The sequence below is a fragment of the Centroberyx affinis genome, unplaced genomic scaffold, assembly GCF_046629955.1.
Source record: "Centroberyx affinis isolate AG114_WGS23_722 - 3 ecotype Tasmania unplaced genomic scaffold, CSIRO-AGI_Caff_v1 ptg003672l_1, whole genome shotgun sequence".
In the NCBI taxonomy this organism is placed as follows: Eukaryota; Metazoa; Chordata; class Actinopteri; order Beryciformes; family Berycidae; genus Centroberyx; species Centroberyx affinis.
In genome coordinates, this window is record NW_027281572.1 from 134071 (window position 1) to 152886 (window position 18816).

Genomic DNA, 18816 nt, shown 5'->3' on the forward strand with positions numbered 1-18816 from the left:
ATGCTGTTATCCTTAGGGAGGCCTTAACACTTACTTTTTAAGTTTTGTTTGTTCGTTTTGTAAAGATAGACTCACAGAAAAGTGTTAGAATCTACACACTCCGGTTTAGTGGGTGGCGATATGCATCCTTGAAATTGGTTTGCCAATAAACACAGAGAAGAAGAAGACGAAGAAGAAGAAGTAGTAGTTGTAGTAGAGTAGTAGTAGTAGTAGTAGTAGTAGTAGTAGGCTAATAGTAGGCTAGTAGTAGTAGTAGGTTAACGTTAGTAGTAGGGGAAAGAAGTAGCCTTAACATGGAAGGTCTTTGGTCAGTTTCTATGAGCCTCGTGTTGTAGCTAGTTATCATCAGTCTGGCTTAAATTTAACATGACTAAACACAAATGGAGACTCGGTGTTTGGCTCGGTGAGACTGCATTTGTTACAAAGATGAAGAAAACAGGCTGATTAGTTCCTTCCATGCAAGTAAATCTGTCTATAGTAGCTAGACATCTTCAGCCAAGTCACTGTTTATATAAGTGAACACTATGGAGCACATCTGGTAGTGATTATCTGCTCAATCAGGACAAAATAACCCACAGCGTTTTTTCTGAAGAGAGAAATGGAAAGACAGTCACTTCACCCATAGGTTACTTAACTGTGTGAACAAAAGTTCTGTTTTGATGCTTCTCAGTTACACAAGAGAGTTAAGCATATTGCAGGGTTTTCAAATTCAAGCACTTTTCAGTAATTCAAGGATTCAGAATTGGCATGTTTTGGGGGAAAGGCATGATATCGGGGAAAATTAGACACCATAGAGTCTTTTTGCTTTTACTCAAGTCAAGAAATCATGGTGAAATCATTCATTTTTAAACTGCTGCTATATCAAAGCAAATATCCCTCATGGGGTTTTCCTAAGAATAAATCAACAACATTCAAGGCCAGCCATTCATTAAAAACAAACAAAAAAAACTTGTAAGGCCTTATTTTTCTCAAATTCACACACTTTCAAGAATTTTCAAGGCCCGTGGGAACCCTGAATTTCTGTTTATATTTAGCAGATAGATGTTTAGCAGAAGTTAGTCTTCTGTAAACATCAATACCTACATCACTGATATTACAAGCAAATAAAAAGTGCAAGGATCAAAACCACAGTGCCCTGACAATAGATGATCATGGTAAAGGTGAGGGGCTGGGAAAATAAATGAGGTAGAAAAGATTCAACTTTTTCTTTTCAAGATATGAAAATCAAACACCAAACTGCTGTGAAAATGAGTTTATTCGACAAAATACAGTAATGGTCTCTGACTCATTCTTTCCCATGGGAATGTTTTGATGTATTGGTTATCACTTCCATCAGATGTTCACTTATCTCGATGGGGACCCGGTGGATTTAGCAACACTCGTTTATAAGACAGCCGAGAGGCGTGTTGATGCATGTGAGACTTGGAGGGCGAGGAGTCATGTGTGTCTAGACTGTGTTGACTTTTCAGCAGATGCGTACTATGAAACTCTGAATCATGGTTTATGGACTCACTAATATTGTGAATGACTAAGTAAAACCCTTCAGTGTTCAGAAATGTATCTCTGTTACAGCTGCTGTTATTACCTGTAAGTGAAAGACTGAACAGGAAGGTGGAAATAGCCGCATCCCTGCTGCCAAGGTAAGGGAATGGATGGATATTTTCAATGTACCCAATCATGTGATAACAGATTTTCGCACAATTTTTCTGAACGCAGCCCCGATTCCAATAGTAATTCCTTTCCAATGTTATTCTAGCACTGGTGTTCACTAAAACAAGGTACAGCGCATGTCGCCGATGATAAACATACAAAATACAATGTCTTTGACAAACATGTATCCCAGTATGACTACTGAATGACTGTTGACAGACATAAACCTATTGCATACCTTTATGGGCAACACATCTGACCTAAATGTCAGTTCCCACAGTCACTAGACACAAACACACAATGACAATGCACAGCTATGCGTGTAGTAAGTTTAATTACAAATTGGTAAAAAATAAGACCACAAAAATATATCTTGTTTTCACATATATACATGTATATGTATTCCTAAGAACTATGTAGACATGACAAATCTCAAGTACAGACGGTGATGACTGCATTTTTAGTGGCTAACCTTGAGATCTTCGATACAAGGCCGGACTTCTCAATACTGTACAGGACAAACTTCACACAGACTCAAATCTACAGCTCCACAGAAGCTTATTACGTCAGAGGTGGTCTGGTTTAAATCTTGGCGATTTATCAATTCCTATTTGGAATCAATTCTTTTCCTGAACACCCATTAGGTAGATTTGGCTCAGACTGAGGTGTGTGGGGTGCGTTTCATCCATCGTGAACAACAGGTCAGTAGATCTGTCGACGGACGATCCCTCCCTCACACACACCGATGATGTTAACACTGTGTGTGAGAGCAGGACGAGTAGAGGTACAGTAAGATGAAACTGTCGATGAGAAGGATGGCATAGAAACACCTCTGGGTGTGCAGGCTTCGCCCCCTCTGGAAGCGAGTCAGTAACACAGCCAGGAGCAAGAAGAAGGTGGCTATGTTCAGGATGAGAAAGAGTCTTATGTAGGAGGCCGTGCTGGACTGACCCTCGCTCCCAGCGGTGGCCACCATGTGAACCTCCTTGAATTTGCGGCCCTTAACAAAGCCCCCCTTTCTGTTTTTGCGGCCGTCTGCATAATCCATAAAGGCCCGCGAGTCCCCCTCTCCCTCCTCTGGACTGTCCTCAAGTATACGCTTCGAAGTCCTCTGCCTCTCCTTCTTGTCACTCACCTCAATCTGTGCAAAAATGTCAGGCAGGCTCTCAGAGAGCTTCTCCCCAAGGTTCATCTTCTTCCCCCCTTTCCCCTTGCCCTGTTTCTTAGACATAGCAAACATTTTCTCAATGATCTCCTCCGTCTTCTTCTTGTCGGAGAACTGGAGGAGGCGCTCTGCAGTCTTGCGGAAGCTGGCAGTGTTGAGAACCCGTCCCAGGATGTGTCTCTCCATCTGCTGGAAGACGGGCTTGGCGTGCTGGAGGTTGTCCTCCACCACGTTGACGTACTCCTCTACCTCCTCCGGCGAGCTGTCCACAGCAGCCGCCACCTTCTCGAATACGATCTTCTTGTGGTCCAACAGCACCATGGCAAACAGGGGCTTGCTGGTGACCTCTCCAGTCAGCAGGTAGATGGTGTAGGTGTGTTCCTTGGTGGCCAAGTAAATATCCACTCTCTGGTCATCGCCACGCAGGCTGAAACTCTGCACATCCACCCCTGGTCCATAGAAAATGTAGGCCACCCTGGTGTGAGGGTACCTTAGTGGCATTGTCACATTCACATAGTTAGAGCCATTATATGGATACCCACGAGGGTAATTCCAGTACCCCACCACCCCTTTGTCACTGAAGCCTGTGTCGTCCATCCAGAACATCTTATACATGTTCTCACCACGCAACACAAACGCTCCATGCACACCGTCTACCTTTGTGTCCTGGAACGGCAGGTCCGTGTTGTGGAAGAAAGCACTCATTGCCCTGGTCGGGCTGTCTGGATCCAGGTGTATGTGATCCACCAGGACCAGGAGCTGGGGATGAAGCAGGAGCAGGTTCCTCTGGAAGCTCCTGATCTTCAGGTCGGGGTTGTAAGCGGACTGTCCCTCCCCACGGATGAACACCATCCCCTGCCTCTCCATGGCGGCCTCTACCCTTCCCTGGGTATCAGCTGCCAGTCCCGCCTTGTACTTCAACCACTTGGAGTCACAGGCTTCTGTGACCTGGCCAGCCCATGGCTTAAAGCAGCTCCCTGAGACAGCCGGGCCAAACAACACCGCATTGTTCAAGAAAGTGTATTTGGGTCCATACAGTGCCTCGGTGATGAAGGGGACACCATTGGGCGCAAAGGTGAAAGTGTTCTGGTCAGGGTGCTCGTGCCCGGCGTTAAAGTTCCTCCACCCTTTGATCCAGTCTTTGTACTTGTTCCTGTGGACGATATCGAAAATGGCGCGTCCTCCCAACTTCCCCGACTTGAAGGAGAGGAAGGTGCGGTTGGTGCCTGCGGGTAAAGCACTGCCGTAGGTGACCACTCCCCAGTCCTCAAAGTGGTGGAGTTGGGATGTTCCAAAATCTGAGGGAGGCTTGGGGATCAGGCCCGGGTCAAACCTGCAGAACATGATAATAGGATAGAGATCAAAAATACAGTTAATCAGATCACAAATACATTGAAATAGAATTAAAACTTAAAGAAAAATCCACCCTGAGATACATTACACTGCTATGTATCGTCAATTTTTAAATGCATTTCAGGAGTTATTTTGTGATGAAGTGTTGTAATTTACTTTTTTGGTGTACCCACATTTCCTCAACCTGCCTTATCTCCATCTACTTGAGTTAGTGATTTCCTACATTTCCCAGAATGCCTTTTGAAACCCCCAGAGAGGACACATCGTCTACGTTTTCCCAGTTATCCATGGGAATAAAAAATATACATCACCAAACAACAAAATCCAAGGTGCATGACCAATAGCTGTTTTTAACAGTGTTAAAGTGTTTTGTGGATTTTTCCTTTCAATAATAACCTGCACTCAGTACAAAAAGACTGCAGATATTTCTGGCATGAGGCCACATTCAGCGACTCACCAGATGAACTCTGTGTGGAGTGTGCACCATCGCTGTCCTTTGCCAGCCTGTCCTGGCCCGTCTGTCACCCTGTTTTGATGAATCAGATCTGCCAGCCAGTTTCCGCTGCCGTTACGCATCACATAGCGGTCCAGGAAGACCAGCTGGCTCTCCGGACCGTAGAACCAGTTGTAGTTGGAATCAGCAATGGCCACAGTCCTCTGAAACCCTGGTAGGGGAGGGTCAGAGAGACATGTAGATTATTTTACAGTTCAAACACAGAGAGAGCACAACTTCAATAGTGGCCATTCATATGGATTTCATGCATAAGTACTTGACATTATTATCATAAATGTTGGGTAAATATGACTTGACAGCTGACATGTTGAGGTACTGATTGGGGTTTGAATAGTTTGGTTTATTTATAGTTTATTACTTTAAATAATGCTTGGATTCTGTGTAAAATCCTACACAAAAGTGAAATAAGTGAATCATGCCCCCAACATTAACTGTCTGAAAGCAGCAGCTCACAGCGCTCAGTCCCATCCTAAACACAAACTGTTGACATTCATTTTGTTAACTGTAAATATCTAAAATACAAACTTGCAGTTTGGTGGGGAGATGGGTGTTAAAAATGAGCTATAGTAAATATCTAACCACAGGAACTCAAAATAACAGTGATAACCAAAATCAGAACACGCGTACATGCTGCAACTCCACATGCTGCAACTCCACATGCTGCAACTCCACATGCTGCAACTCCACATGCTTGTGGTTTCTTGTTGTAAGGAGTGTCTCATTACACCACCGTAGCTGTGAGCATGACTAAACATTGAGCAAATAATTGCTCCAAGGCAATTATTTCAGGGTTTGAGATAATATTATTTTAGGTTAAACTAGGTTATTGGCAATGACCTAGTTGATATTATCAGTGTTACTAATATTCAGAACAGGCCCAGAGCTATTTTGTTAGTTGCAGTTGCATTTTTATTGCCATACACTTCCCGTCAACTGTACACACACATACACACACACACACACAGGCAGTGAGAGGAGAGCAACCATCCGGGCTGCAAAGGGGGCGGTTTAGGATAATCTGGCCTTGTCTTCCTGTCCAGGGGGAGAAAGCTGCCATTGTGGCTCCGGATCCGAGGCTCTCCTGGCCGATGTAATTAGAGGTGCTTTCTGAATGCAGCAGTGCCGCCCAGCCACAATACAGAAACTGTTGGCAGGGGGCTGTGAAATGTCCGAGCCTGACCTGAGGGGCCCCTCCTCCACCGCTGCCCTCCCCCTGACCTTCAGACAAGCCTTCCAGGACAGCCAGGAGAGGAAAGGCTCGGATCCCTGCTGGTCTCAGCGCAGCTTTGAAAGGCATCCAGGAAGGTAATAACTGCACGCATGCATACCCCACATCAGGTCACAGGAGAAGCTACTCTCCAGTGTGGTACCCGAGGATATTTTCATGCCTAATCTAATACATCCATTGGGTAACTTTGGCATAGAACATGCTAGGGGCTAGCCAGATGTGTCAGCCATTCATAGCTAAGTAAACACTTGCTCACAGATTGTTGACTCAGTCTGTATTTGGCTGCCAAAATATATCCATTTCAATCAAAAATGTATCACTTTGTAACATATAAATTTCACAGCTTCTGGAAGGGAAATGAGAGTGTTTGGTCACGGCAGATGACACTTACCAGGCAGGATAGTCCTGTACAGGAAGGCGAAGTGTTTCAGGAGCCATGGGTGGTCGAAGTGGCCGATGGCGAAGTGGCGCTGCACCAGGAACATGTACTGGAACAGAGAGCGGGTGGTGTAAGTCCCGTAGGCCACTCCTTCATACAGCGAGCCGTCTGTCACGTCCTGCAGAAGGACCATGGACTTCTCCATGATGGCAAGGACCTGCTTGGTCCACAGGTAGGCCTCCTGAAGGTAACCTGGAACAGAGGAGGGTTGGTTTGGTTTCAGATGCTAAATGCAGTCCGAGATCCCCGGTCTCACCACAGTTTATTTTGAAGCTACAGCAGGCAACTTTGCACATTGGCAGCTCTTTGATACCCAGAAATCCTGTAATGTGATGGCAGTAAACTGCACACAGCACGCTCATGTTTACCAAACTGGCCGGTCCATATGATCACTTTATACCAATGGGACGAGAAAGGCAAAAGATCTAATGTTCATGAGTCCACCTTTCTCTGGACAGAGCACTCGCTTGTTGCTGTTTAGGTGAGACACTGGATTTGGCTATAAGTTTTGATTTATCACTTTCTGTGGGCTGAGAAATGTCCTTACTCAACACCAGAATTGAGTTTGGGGAAATCTATGAGGTCTCAATTTGGGTAGATTTGACACACTTCTCTACTGCAGGCCTGTTTTGTGATTTAGGCTCATTACAAGGGTAGTTTTACATAAAAATCTTGCGTAATGCAGCTTTAGCTTTAACTTTAGCCAGGTAGTCCCCATTGACATGAAAATCCTGTTTTTCAAAAGAGACCTGGCCAAGAAAGCAGTCATGACAAACACAAAAGTTGCAGACAAATAACCTACAACAACATGCCAAAGCAAAAATAGATTTTTATCGCTTTGCATGAATAGGGAGGGCTAGCCGTAATCCTCTTTGCAAGCAGGGGCCTTGTAAGTGCTTAGCTTATTTAGAATATGCTCACACCAGGACTAAGAGTGAAAGAAACCTTGCATTACGACCCAACCTGCCTCAGCTGATCTATCTTTATGTGTATGTGTTATGTCACTCATGTTTATTCTTCATATAATTAATGAAAAACAGCATAACAGCACACAACGTGTTCTTGGTCCGTTACCTAAAGAAACCTTTAGCAACTCTTTCCACACACAACATTTAGTTGCGGGTATGGAAAATATGACACTGTAGCGCACTAACACCATGTATGCTCCCTCTCTCTCTCTCTCTCTCTCTCTCTCTCGCTCTCTCACTGGATCACACACATAGAGTTTACTATGAGAACAAGTGACCACATAAACACTCCAGCCACAGTTCATTGAGGAATCCCGGGGCCATCGGTGGTGGCTGCCTGGCACCCGCCCAGTCGGCTGGGTCCGCCTATCGGAGCTGTCCACGCCGCTGTTTGGTTTGGGCTTGGGGACCGGTGGCCTACACAGAGCAGGTATTTACCATCAAACAGGAACTCCTGGCACACAAAGACCACATTTACCCAAACTGCGCTTCACCGGCGCTCGCGCTCCACTTCCACACGTCTGAGCAGCGCACTGTTCAGTCACTTTCCTCACAAGTAATACTACTATACGAGCAATTAAACAAATGAAGTTAGATCCTTGCTACAGCTATACCAATTTATTGGACAAATGCAGCAGGAGTTTGTTTGGACTCAGTAGAAGAAGAACTGGGTGGTTAGCATGAGCAGCGATAGTCACCATGGCTGAACAGACAAAGAGCGCCAACCTACAGAAACTCAAACAAACTCCAGTGCAAAAACACCACAGCGATGAGCGCTTAGCACCAAGGATGTCCCAAATCCCCCCAAAAAACGAGGATCTCAAAGATTACAACTTTAGCCCACATTAAAAGGAGAGCACATACCAGACAACCTACATCACAAACATGTACAGCACAATAACACTACAGTCTCAGGTCTAATTTCCTCTGTTCTAATAATGTGGCTAGTTTGCCTAATGACTAGCAGAGGGGATAATGCTGCTGTCGTGCTGAGGGCTTAGGCCGGCTGTCTCCCATGCTGTTAGCCCGGGTGCTGAGTCTGGAGACCCAGAGCCCCATCAGCACACATTAGTCTCCCACACTTTGAGTGCTGCGAACTGAGCCTGCCAGTTAACTCTTCAGAGCACCGTGAGCCTGCAGTCCAGAGGAATGTGAAAGGTCAAGGCACTGTTTGACTCGCCTTCTGCCCCATTGGTTTGTTCGCAGATCAAAATATATAACACCACTGTTGAATCGCAATGGTCATGTAAATAAATTACTAAACCGTCCCTAATTATTTCTAGTAATTTTCATATATTACTCAACAATATTTAATGAATGTTTAATCTCCATAAGTATTATCAAATGCTGGCCACTATCTCCAAAAACATTTGTTGAGTGGATGGGGTTAAAATGGATACCAACATTTTCCAAGCTACTTTCTTAGTTGTTACAATGGTCATTTTGATATGATGTGGATTACTAAATTCCAATGGACCAGAAATGACACTATTAGGAAAGTTCTTAGTTGTCACAATAAACCTTAAAATTATATTGCTTATATTCTATTGTCCTTTTCCTCCCTGCTGAATGCTAATTACTTTTGCTGCTGCAGCAACCCAATTTCCCCATGTTAAAAACTCTGTCTTTATGGTAATTACAGTGTGATTAGACTGTAACCACACCATATATCTGCGGGACAGTTGATAGAGTTATTGATCAATACCAGTGATGCAACGATTACTTCACCAAGTGCTGCAATTTCTGGCTTGCAGAAGTCACTTTCTGGCTTGTATTCTCTGTTTTGGAACAAAGTTTCTCTTATTTCTCAAATATGCTTTTTTGGCCTTTTTTGCCTTTAGATAGTTCATAGAGCCAGGAAAGACTGGAGAGAGAGAGACAGAGAGAGGGGGGGGGGGGGTTCTATTATTTCATACAGTAAGTCGGCGGAGATGACGTGCAACAAAGGTCCCTGGCCAGATTTGGACCCAGGACGTTGTGGTTTCTGTCATTTACAGGCCACCATACACTGTGTCAAAGACCTGTTGATATTGTTGCACCAAAATCCTTGGTCACCAAAAGAGGTCGATAAAAGTCATAAGTTACTTAATGCCCCTTTAAATTAGAAGCAATAATATAAAGACTACTAATACTGTGAGAAATAGGGAGCTGGGGCAATGGTCTTCTCTCTATTTACAATATTTATTTTGTTGCGGTGAAACCAAATCCAACAATCTGACCAATATATCAGGTCAGGTGAGGCAAGTCTCACCACAGTAAGAGCACAAGCTGTGTCAAATTTGTATTTTTTTTTTTTTACTGTCCGACTGCACTGTAATTGTGGAATAAGTGAGCCTTCCATTATCATAAATTAACTTTACAAGTGTCTTAACAGCATCTCCAGTGATTCCAACCTAATCTGCCTCTTGTGTAGTAAATGCCCAAGCTGTTTTCAGGACAAATACACAAGTCAACAGTATGATTCTATATTCGGTAGAATCCATACGAGTATGAAACAACAATACACTGCATGCATCGGTTTGGCAGACATTGCTACAGTGTTGGTGGCAGGCGGGGAGGACGCGACAGATAGGAGAGTCGGGGTTAACTACAGATGAACTCTGGGTAAACTGCACACAATTCTGTCCAATTAAGCGTTGAGCTTCCAGGCACCAACATGCAGACACCTGCATCTGGAATGCACATATCCTCTAAGCTGCTTGCTGTCCTCTTATCCAGCGATCTAACCCACTATCTCCGTATAGCGCTTCCCCTATGGACCAAACTCAACACTTCTTGATGGTTTGTGACTTTAAGAGCATGAGAGTGTTATTTTAAAGCACAAAAAAATCTGCCAAAACCTCCTCTGAGAAAACACAACACTACTAACTAATATGAGAGGGTTAGGGTTAGGGTTATGGTGCTGAGTCTTAATTGTCAGCAATGTAAATCCTGCGGAAGATAACTGCTGAAGAAGAGATAGTTCTGAAATGGAGCCAGAGTTTGTTCTTCATTTCTGGCAGCGCATTGCTGGCAAATGTCCATCTATTCACAGCCATCTTGACAGAATAATATTTGCATGTAATGTCATACTTTTGCACAGGAAATGAATGATAAATATAGGAAAATGGAATGCAGTCCGGCCTCTGCACAATGTTAGGAGACATGCCTGAGTAAGGCTGCTAACTGGACCAGCAGGAATGAGCTTTTTTTTATCATTGCACATAAATCATGTTAGAAATCTATTAAGAAGCGATTTTTGTCACCCTAATTAAGTGCTAAGTATAAAACGATCACTCCTGCATGATGTCTGCTGTAAAAAGCACACTTTTAACAAATATAATCTGTGAAAAAAAACACAAGCGGTGGCCAAGCAAAACTCCTTCTCCCAGGTAACAGACGTGTTAATAAGCCAAGCTGGAGAAAAAAACTCTTTTCCTTGGCTTGAAACAAACAAGTTGAAGTGAACCAAAAGAGAGGGTGTGCTGTAACTCCTGAGTCTGCACAGCCCCTCCTCTTCGCACCCCTGGTTACCCTCTACAAAAAAAGCCTCAAACTAAAACCACCGTGACCACAGTGATCTCTGTAAGCCAGCTGTCATTTAGTTCACATCAGGACTGGATCTTTTGTACCAGGAATCAAATCCCTGTAAGCAAACCAAGCTGCACTGTAGGCCTGCTGGGAACAATAGGCATTCACCTTCCAGTGGCCTTTCTCCACAACACAAAATATTTAGTCCAGGATATTGAGGCTGAACAGAAAGAATCGGAGTGAATACGCAGGAAATAATCATTGTTGCCTACAGTATGGCAGTCAAATACCTAAACTTCAGAATGCTACAGAATCATGTGGAGCTTCTCAGCTGGAAAAACAATTACAAAGGATGCAGTGCAGCTATGGTACCTAACCTCAGGCTGGCTGAACTGAAATTCCAGTCAATAAAGTTTCGCATAAACGAATAAAGCCTGCTAAGTCTCACCATGGGAACAAAAAAATTACTTTTGTGAATTATCCATTCACTCAAAACAAACTAATAAGTAACAACTAATACTTCTACAGTATGAAGCAAGTTATAGCTGCCAGTAAGCTAATAATACACAGGGTTTAAGAGCTGATTTTGTGGAATAATTAAACTTAAACCCACGTATTTTAACAAAAAATGGCATTTTATATTTATATTTAAATTACGTGACTCTCATCATCAAAGGGGCACTACTCTCAAAACTCTCAAACTAGACCAAAAGTAAATATTGTCCTAACCCTAACCTGGAAATCAGTCTCACAATTCTAAGCAGGATTTGACCAACATGGGTTTTTCAAGGCCAATAATGATAAATATGTTTGGATTGAAGCTGCCCATAGCCAGTGTTTTGAGCTTATATTCAGTATCTTTAAATGTGAGCATTTTCATGCCAAAAACCTTCAGAAAAATCACAAGTATTCAGTGTTTCTGGACCATATGACACTCAAACTCTCCAGTGAAAACCCTACGAATGAAATTATTTTAGTTGTGTTGCAGCTCCTTAATGCAGAGTGAGGCAGATTTCTTTCCAGGTTGCATAAAATACTCCTACACCACACTGGAATAATTTATCTCATTGGGTGAGGTGAGAGAGATACCTCCATCATATCAGAGGTGGATGACAAACGGGCAGATATCTGATTTTTGGGCTAATATCGTCAACCAATTTATCGGTCTAATCCTAGATGTAAGACCTCAGTGAAACCATGGCCATAGTATTGATCTATTAATGTATTGCTGTTTACATAAACTCAGGAGACATAGATTATAACCACATGCATCAGTGATAATCACCTTGGGTCATGTACACCAGGCTGCCTGTCAGCAGAGCCACACAGTTGGTGGGCTGGTGGTTGTGCAGGTACTGGAAGCCCCAGCCGCGCACGTAGGACTTCTCGTACATCAGCCGCGAGGCGTTGCCGATCGCCTGGAGGAAGCGCTCCTGCTGCCCCTTGCTCAAGTACTCGTACAGGAAGTCGTAAGCGGTGGCGAACCCGACCAGAGAGTGCGCCAAAGGAACTTCATCCCAGGGGGCGTCTTTGACCAACCTGCAAAACAGACAGCAACAAACGGCTGAAGGCAAGACGAGCAGACAAATGAGTTTAGGGAATTTGGTAAATAGTGAGATTTTAATAACTGAGAGGAAAATATGCTTTGAACAACGTGGCAAAATAGAGCTGTGAAAAGTTTCACCCTTTAAATGAAATCCAGGAAAATGTCATGAACAGCAAGTCTTTTCCTTTGCCAAGCCTCTTAATTAGCCTTAAAATGTCTATTCACTTTGAAAGCAAAAACAAAGCTGCTAAGTAGCATTTTACACAGCAATTACATCTACGTCTACACTACCGTGTAAAGAGCCAAATAAAAGTGTAGCATGTGCAAATTCCCTCCTCTTTAACAGTAGCTAGCATCTGAGAATGCTGACTTCCGTGCATTTTTAAGAGCGCAAATCTTTATTGTTGTAAAACAGTTAAAGGTGTTCTTTAATTATTCCACACACTCTAATTACAGAAAAAATGGACCTCAGATGTGGTGATGAACCCAAACTCGTGTTATAAACTGCTGTGATCTCACTCAGTAGATCATGCTGTGATATACACACAAATCTACTGAAATCAATAAGCTACACTTCCACATAGACCTTAACATCCCCTCCAACTAACAGCTGCCCTTGAAAACTCTTAAAACACTTAATTACACACATGATATATCAAAGACACACTGCTATCCCTTGGGGCAGGTTCTTCCATTTGATGTTGCTAATGCATCATTTCCATGTGTCAAGAGGCTGCTGAGCTTCATTTGAAATTAATTCCCTTTAAACATGGTTATGAAACGACCAAAGGGATGAAAGGGAATCCATATCTTGCAATGTGTCTATTAAAAAAAGGTAAACTGTACACATTTTTGGTTCAATCTAGTTAAGTGCTGCAAAAGGAAGACGGTAACAGGAATAATTCCATGTCACTGCTGCACTGTTTATTGAATTATGCCAAAGCACACAGAGTCTCACTTCTGTATGTTTACACACGGACTGTGTAAAAAACCAGGGACCAGTATGCCACAAGCTGGAGTTTCCCCGTCAGAATATGGTTCGCTTCCACGAGTTGTCGGAGACATAATTGAAGGTCATGGATACCACAGCTGACTGGTTCCTGGAGCCACTGTGTGTGAGGTTCGGCGACCATAATAAAAGTGCGGCCAAAGAGAAAACTCGCAGCGTGTTCTTGAGATGTGAAAACACATGCTTGGTGGCTTGTCGTTTCTCAGCTGCGGCACGGGCACCGATATTGTGAAAAAACGTCCTGCGAATTGCGCTAATACCGCACCGTCTAAAAACCCTAGAAAAGGAGCCTGTGGAAAATCCCCTTTCCCCTGTTCAATGGCTGAAGGGAGCACAGCAGCCGTGGAGCAAAATGAAAAGGATTAACCTGCTGGACTCCCCTCCCTCTCCACATGGGGGAAGGGGTGTTGGGTGTACCTGCAAGAGAGGGGATTGTCTCACCGTTCTGCCAAAAACAGCAATAATTTGGTACCTGGAGATTCAGTTCATCAAAGATTAACACAATCTCCTGTCCACGTGTGGTTATTATGTTCAGTCCAAGATTAGGACACAGACAATTCTGTCTTATGACTTGCCAACTGAGAATTGAGAAAACTAGGACCAACTGTGAGCGGTGCAAGAGGCTTGACTGCATCTGTGTAGTGGGTCTGGGCAGCTACAAAGTTTTGAACAGGCAAATCACTGCTCTGGCACTGCCTGCCCTGAAGTTACATAATTTTAAGAGGTTATTATAGCATGCTGGCAAGTGATAATTAGGTTGGATTAATTGAAAATAAACAGAAAAAACATAATAAAATGACTGTTATGGTTAGCATCGACCCCAGCATTTTTGAATAAAAGAAGAGAACTGGGAAGCCTTCATTGGCTGTAATCAACTTGTCATCCATGTTGCACTTGCCAGGCGTTTTGTTCATAGATCGAAATCACATCGGTAGAGAAAGAATTGAGCACGCTGTTGATGGCTGATAACTGTGAAAAGTTCAGCCGTGGCCAACTTTTCCCGGCCGACAAGCCTGTTGATCACATAGGAAATGAATAGGAATCAACAGGAAATGAATGGACTTCTGGTGACTGGTGTTGATGGTGTTGCTCGCAGTGTGAACGCATTGTAAAGCTGTTAGGTTTTATTTTGCTACTGGTGCCTACAGAATCCTGCTTTTTCTAATCTAAAATCTGGCATTCTTTGTTGGACAATTTCTAAACACTTCATTGGTGGTCAGCATAGAAAGCTATAGGTTAAAAAAAATCTGTAGAATTGGAGCGTTTGTTTTGAGCAGCACTGCATTTCTTCTCGCATTGCAATTAAGCAGTAGTGTTTGAGGATACCACAAATCCAGTCAAACAGTACTCTATTCCCTTCTCTTTACACCCTATTCCGTTTGAAATTTGGAAAGGAAATCTATATTTCTTGTTGTGAAATCATAAATGAATGAGATGTGACCTTTATCCTTGAGCTAAACTGAGAGAAAAGCCTCAAAGCACAGAGCGCCACAACCACAAAATTAGCAGCAACAATTCATTGTTTTGCTCCTTGTGTCAGCGACCTCCTCTCACACTCACACTCAGCTTGAGAAACAGAGTGCAGTTTTAGACTGTGATCGAGGAAGTCGAGACGGTACGAATGTGAATCTGTACACACATTTAAAATGCAATATAATGATAGGTGCAGCAGGTGTGTTGTTTCTAGTGGCATACTATACAATTATTTAGCATATATCCTACATGTAAATACCAAGAAATGCTTAAATTCAAATAGACTGTTTCTAGTGATTTTTGGTTAATGTAAAATAAATTTGATGTCCACCCATTTAATAGCCAAGTGCAATATACATCTAGTATTTTCAGTTTTATGGTACCTAGCTAAATGTTAAATAACCTGCCAGATTATATTTATATTACGAACGCATATTGTTTATGCTTAATGGGTTGAGAATAGCTGATGAAATTAGGGCAATGGATAATCAGAACGCTATGGAGTTGGCATGCTGTGTGTGTAGCAGGTAGAGCGTCACAGCAATGCATCGCTGATGGCAACGGGACACGCAAAGCTTCTCTGTTACATAACTTAAACACTGGGCCCTGCTGCGAGACTAGGAGGCAGGATAGTGTGGGACTGAACTGAGACGAGCTGTGGGAGTCGTCTGGGATCCCTCCCCGCTCAGCTGAGCTGCAGTCTCAACCCAACGCGCTCCATCACGCTGCAGCGGGCCGTTCAGCTCACATCTGAACATTTCATTTCCTTTGAACGGGGGCATGTTCAGCAATGAATTCAAACAGCTGCTAAACATATTTCCTGGACCACAGACTTATCGGACCACAATGCATCTGCACCCCAGCTCTGCCCACAGAGAAAAATGAGAATACACTGGAGGGAGGGATTGACTATAATCCTCTGAGGGGGAGGAATTAGTATTAATATCCAGTGGATACACATGGAGGATCACAGATATCAGGCACCATCTCTCTAAACAGTTTTCTGTTATTCCCTGTAATGAGAAAAACAGAAACAAAAAGAAAGGAAATCCTAAGAGGGGGCTGGTTCAGTTTTCTAAAGTAGAGTGTGAGCAGTAAAACTGATTCTTTTCTCATGGATTTTCACAGTCAACAGAATCTTCTATGAAACCTATATGCAACAGGGGACGGATGTATAAATAATGAGAGGAACAAAGACAGAAAATCTACCAACTAGGCTGAGCCGCCATCCTCTCCATGTAGTCTCTGGCCAGGTCCAGCGCCCCGGCCCTGTGGGGGTACAGCAGGCAGAACATGGACAGCACGCCCAGGTTGTTTCCGTACACCTCGTTCCAGCGGGCGCTGAACTCGGCGGGGCTCCAGGGGGGCAGGTACTCCTCGGGGTGCTCCAGCATGGTCTCCCCGGCCTCGCGGATCCGCCGGGCCATGTCCCGGTGAGTCCCGGTGGCGGCGGCCTGCAGCTCCTCCACATCCCCCTGGCTGAAGTACAGCATGGGATGGCCATCGTAGTTCCCTCCCATGAAGGGGATTCCTCCACTGGGGTCCGCTTCGCCCGCCGCCGGGGCCAGCAGGGGCCACAGCAGACTTATGAAGAAGACTGTGGGGGCCCCGCGGGTGTAGGTTCTCATCGTCACATCAGAGAGGGGTCCGTGGCATCGCCGAAGGAGCTCAGCTGAAAAGGAGAGCGGGGGGAAGAAAAGACTTTGAGAAAGCCTGCCCATATTCTGCGCAGCGTTTTCTTACAAAGGCCCCGCATTCCTCGAATAATTAGATACAGCTGTATTCCTGATCATTCTGGCTTTCCCTACTGTTCTAGGCAGATATTGAGCAGCACAACTAGGAACTATTACCAATCTCAAAACTGCCCCCACACGCAGGGAGGCCTTTGTTGTCTAAATATACATACAAGCTATTGCCAGGCTGATTTATACAGATTTAACTCAGCAGGAAAGGTCGGCAGGTAAATTCTTCTTTATAGTTCACATTTCTTCTAAAATCCCTAGTCACCAAGTAATGTGCATTTAAAATATTATACCCTTTCGCCCTTAAATCCTCACTTACTGTATATTCTTATGTATGCACTTATCCACTTAACGGTCTAATCTGGAGGTTGTATCACAACTCTGGCCACTGTGTTTCCGACTATTCAATGTACATGCTTTTTTTCCCAAATTGGTAGTGTCAGACAAGTCCAGCCATGCACACCCAGATGTCCAGACAAGCAGGCCTCAGCGCCCTGGAGGTCATAAATGGCCCGTTACTGAAGTAACATTACTCTGGTCTACTGGGCTGTTAGACACAAGCTTTAAACCAAAGTGCTGCGCTTTACAGAAAGACAGAGTTGGCCATCATCTCCCCTCTGAACATGAGAGTAAATTCCATGACCTTAGTGGAGCTCTTGGCAATGGCCTGGTGGAAAACCATTTGGTAGTGATTTAAAAGACGTCTAGACTGCAGGCCATTCTTATGGCGTGAGCTGTCCTGAGTGTACATGTATTTTGTTGCCCTTTTTCCACGTTAAATAAACAAACACGAGCTCAATGTGCTGTGTCCTCCCATTAGAAAACATAAAAACATTTCTCCTGATGGGCCAGGTTAATCCTGACATTTGACCTTATGAGGCGTCACATTCCTCTGCGGTGCACATGAGGACGGTGGAGCATGTGGCCAAGAAGAGGTCAAGACAACCAAGGGCTAATTCATCACAGGGAAGCTGTGACTGTCAGTAGCCTCAGACCCATTTTTATAGAGGAAGTCTATAACCAGAAGTAGAGTGCTCCATAACTAATTTGCTTTATTTCCCTAAATTTCCCCTTAGAGATTTATATTGTGTCTGTGGCACTCAATGGTGACTTTATAGTGACCTTAAGGATATTTTTTATCTCCTATATGGTATCATTGTAATATTCCTAAAGGGCCTTGTAGTTTTGCTGTGATATGTGTAGGCCTATAGCATTACTTTTCGTTAGGGTTGTGGGAGCATGAACAAGTCAGCCATCTGCGATTTTGATCTCATTGTAGAAATAGTAATAAGCCAGAAACAATGTAAACCTAAATCGGCACTTCTACCCTCCCTGGAGCCCCAGATTAACAGCAGTTATTACCTACCGAGGGCCTACCTAGTTCATAAAGCAAAGTGCTATTGAATTAAATATATGACTGCTATTCAACACTGATCCATGGTTGTAAGAAGAAGGTAATGGATAACTAAAATAGCAGGGGGTGTCAAATGTTATGGTTATACCCACAAAAGTCATTCCTGGCTCCAGTGCACCTACTGCTGCTGATGCCTTACTCATCTGCTCCAGGCGCAGTATCTTGGATATCTGACTAGATTTACAATTTCAAAGTTTATTCTAACATTCCTTCATCAGGCCATGTAGGCTGATGAAAAACTACGCATCACAGAATATGGTTGTGAAAGTTTTACAATCCCCCCCAATTAGTAAAACTGCTTTTACAGCACTATCAATGATCGATGGTATCGATAACCCAAAATCATGCGCACAAAAGTAGCCTTGTTCCAGTCGAGCACGAAAGACTTGGAGCAATGAAGGCAAAAGCGGTTTACTTTACCTGTCAGAAGCGGTAATCACGAAAGCGTATTCCAGTCGTCTCGCGAGTCATTTCTTGCCTGCAAACAACAGTAATTTTCGGAATATTAATCGATGGCTGTAAAGTTGTTTTAGGAGCGAAGCAAAGTTACACTGCGCAGAGAAAGGATCTGTGAGTGAGGAGGGAGCGTCATGCTGGAGAATGAGGAGGGGCAGCAGGGGAAAGAAAGTGGCTTAAAGGAGAACTAATGAATTAAGTGTCTGCCCTCCTCCCACAAACCTCCAGGTACAGGCTGCAAAACACAATGCGGAGCAGGGATGATCTGCTCGAGTGCGATCTCGGTACGGAGACCACTTTTTTTGTTGTTGCCTGCTGCCTAATTTGACATGGACTGGTATTGGTCCAG

At 43.8% G+C, this 18816-nt stretch overlaps 1 protein-coding gene across 1 annotated transcript; it reads right to left on the reverse strand.

The window, feature by feature from the left end:
- Nucleotides 1-1237: 1237 nt before the first annotated feature.
- On the reverse strand, nucleotides 1238-18584 carry dse (dermatan sulfate epimerase). The gene is made up of 6 exons (XM_071540543.1): nucleotides 18432-18584; nucleotides 16065-16527; nucleotides 12113-12366; nucleotides 6302-6541; nucleotides 4626-4833; nucleotides 1238-4148 (listed from the first exon to the last, which is right to left on the reverse strand). Exons 2-6 carry the CDS (start codon nucleotides 16481-16483, stop codon nucleotides 2402-2404), a joined length of 2868 nt encoding a protein of 955 aa, XP_071396644.1. The 5' UTR covers nucleotides 16484-16527; nucleotides 18432-18584; the 3' UTR covers nucleotides 1238-2401.
- Between the last annotated feature and the right edge of the window lie 232 nt (nucleotides 18585-18816).

Excerpts from the sequence above, each read along its gene's own strand:
- dse (XM_071540543.1), bottom strand. The coding sequence starts at position 16,483 with ATGAGAACCTACACCCGCGGGGCCCCCACAGTCTTCTTCATAAGTCTG. Across the intron at positions 6,542-12,112 it reads CCTGGTGTACATGACCCAAG|GTTACCTTCAGGAGGCCTAC; the intron begins GTGATTATCACT and ends CCTCTGTTCCAG. Across the intron at positions 4,834-6,301 it reads GTACAGGACTATCCTGCCTG|GGTTTCAGAGGACTGTGGCC; the intron begins GTAAGTGTCATC and ends CTCCCCTACCAG.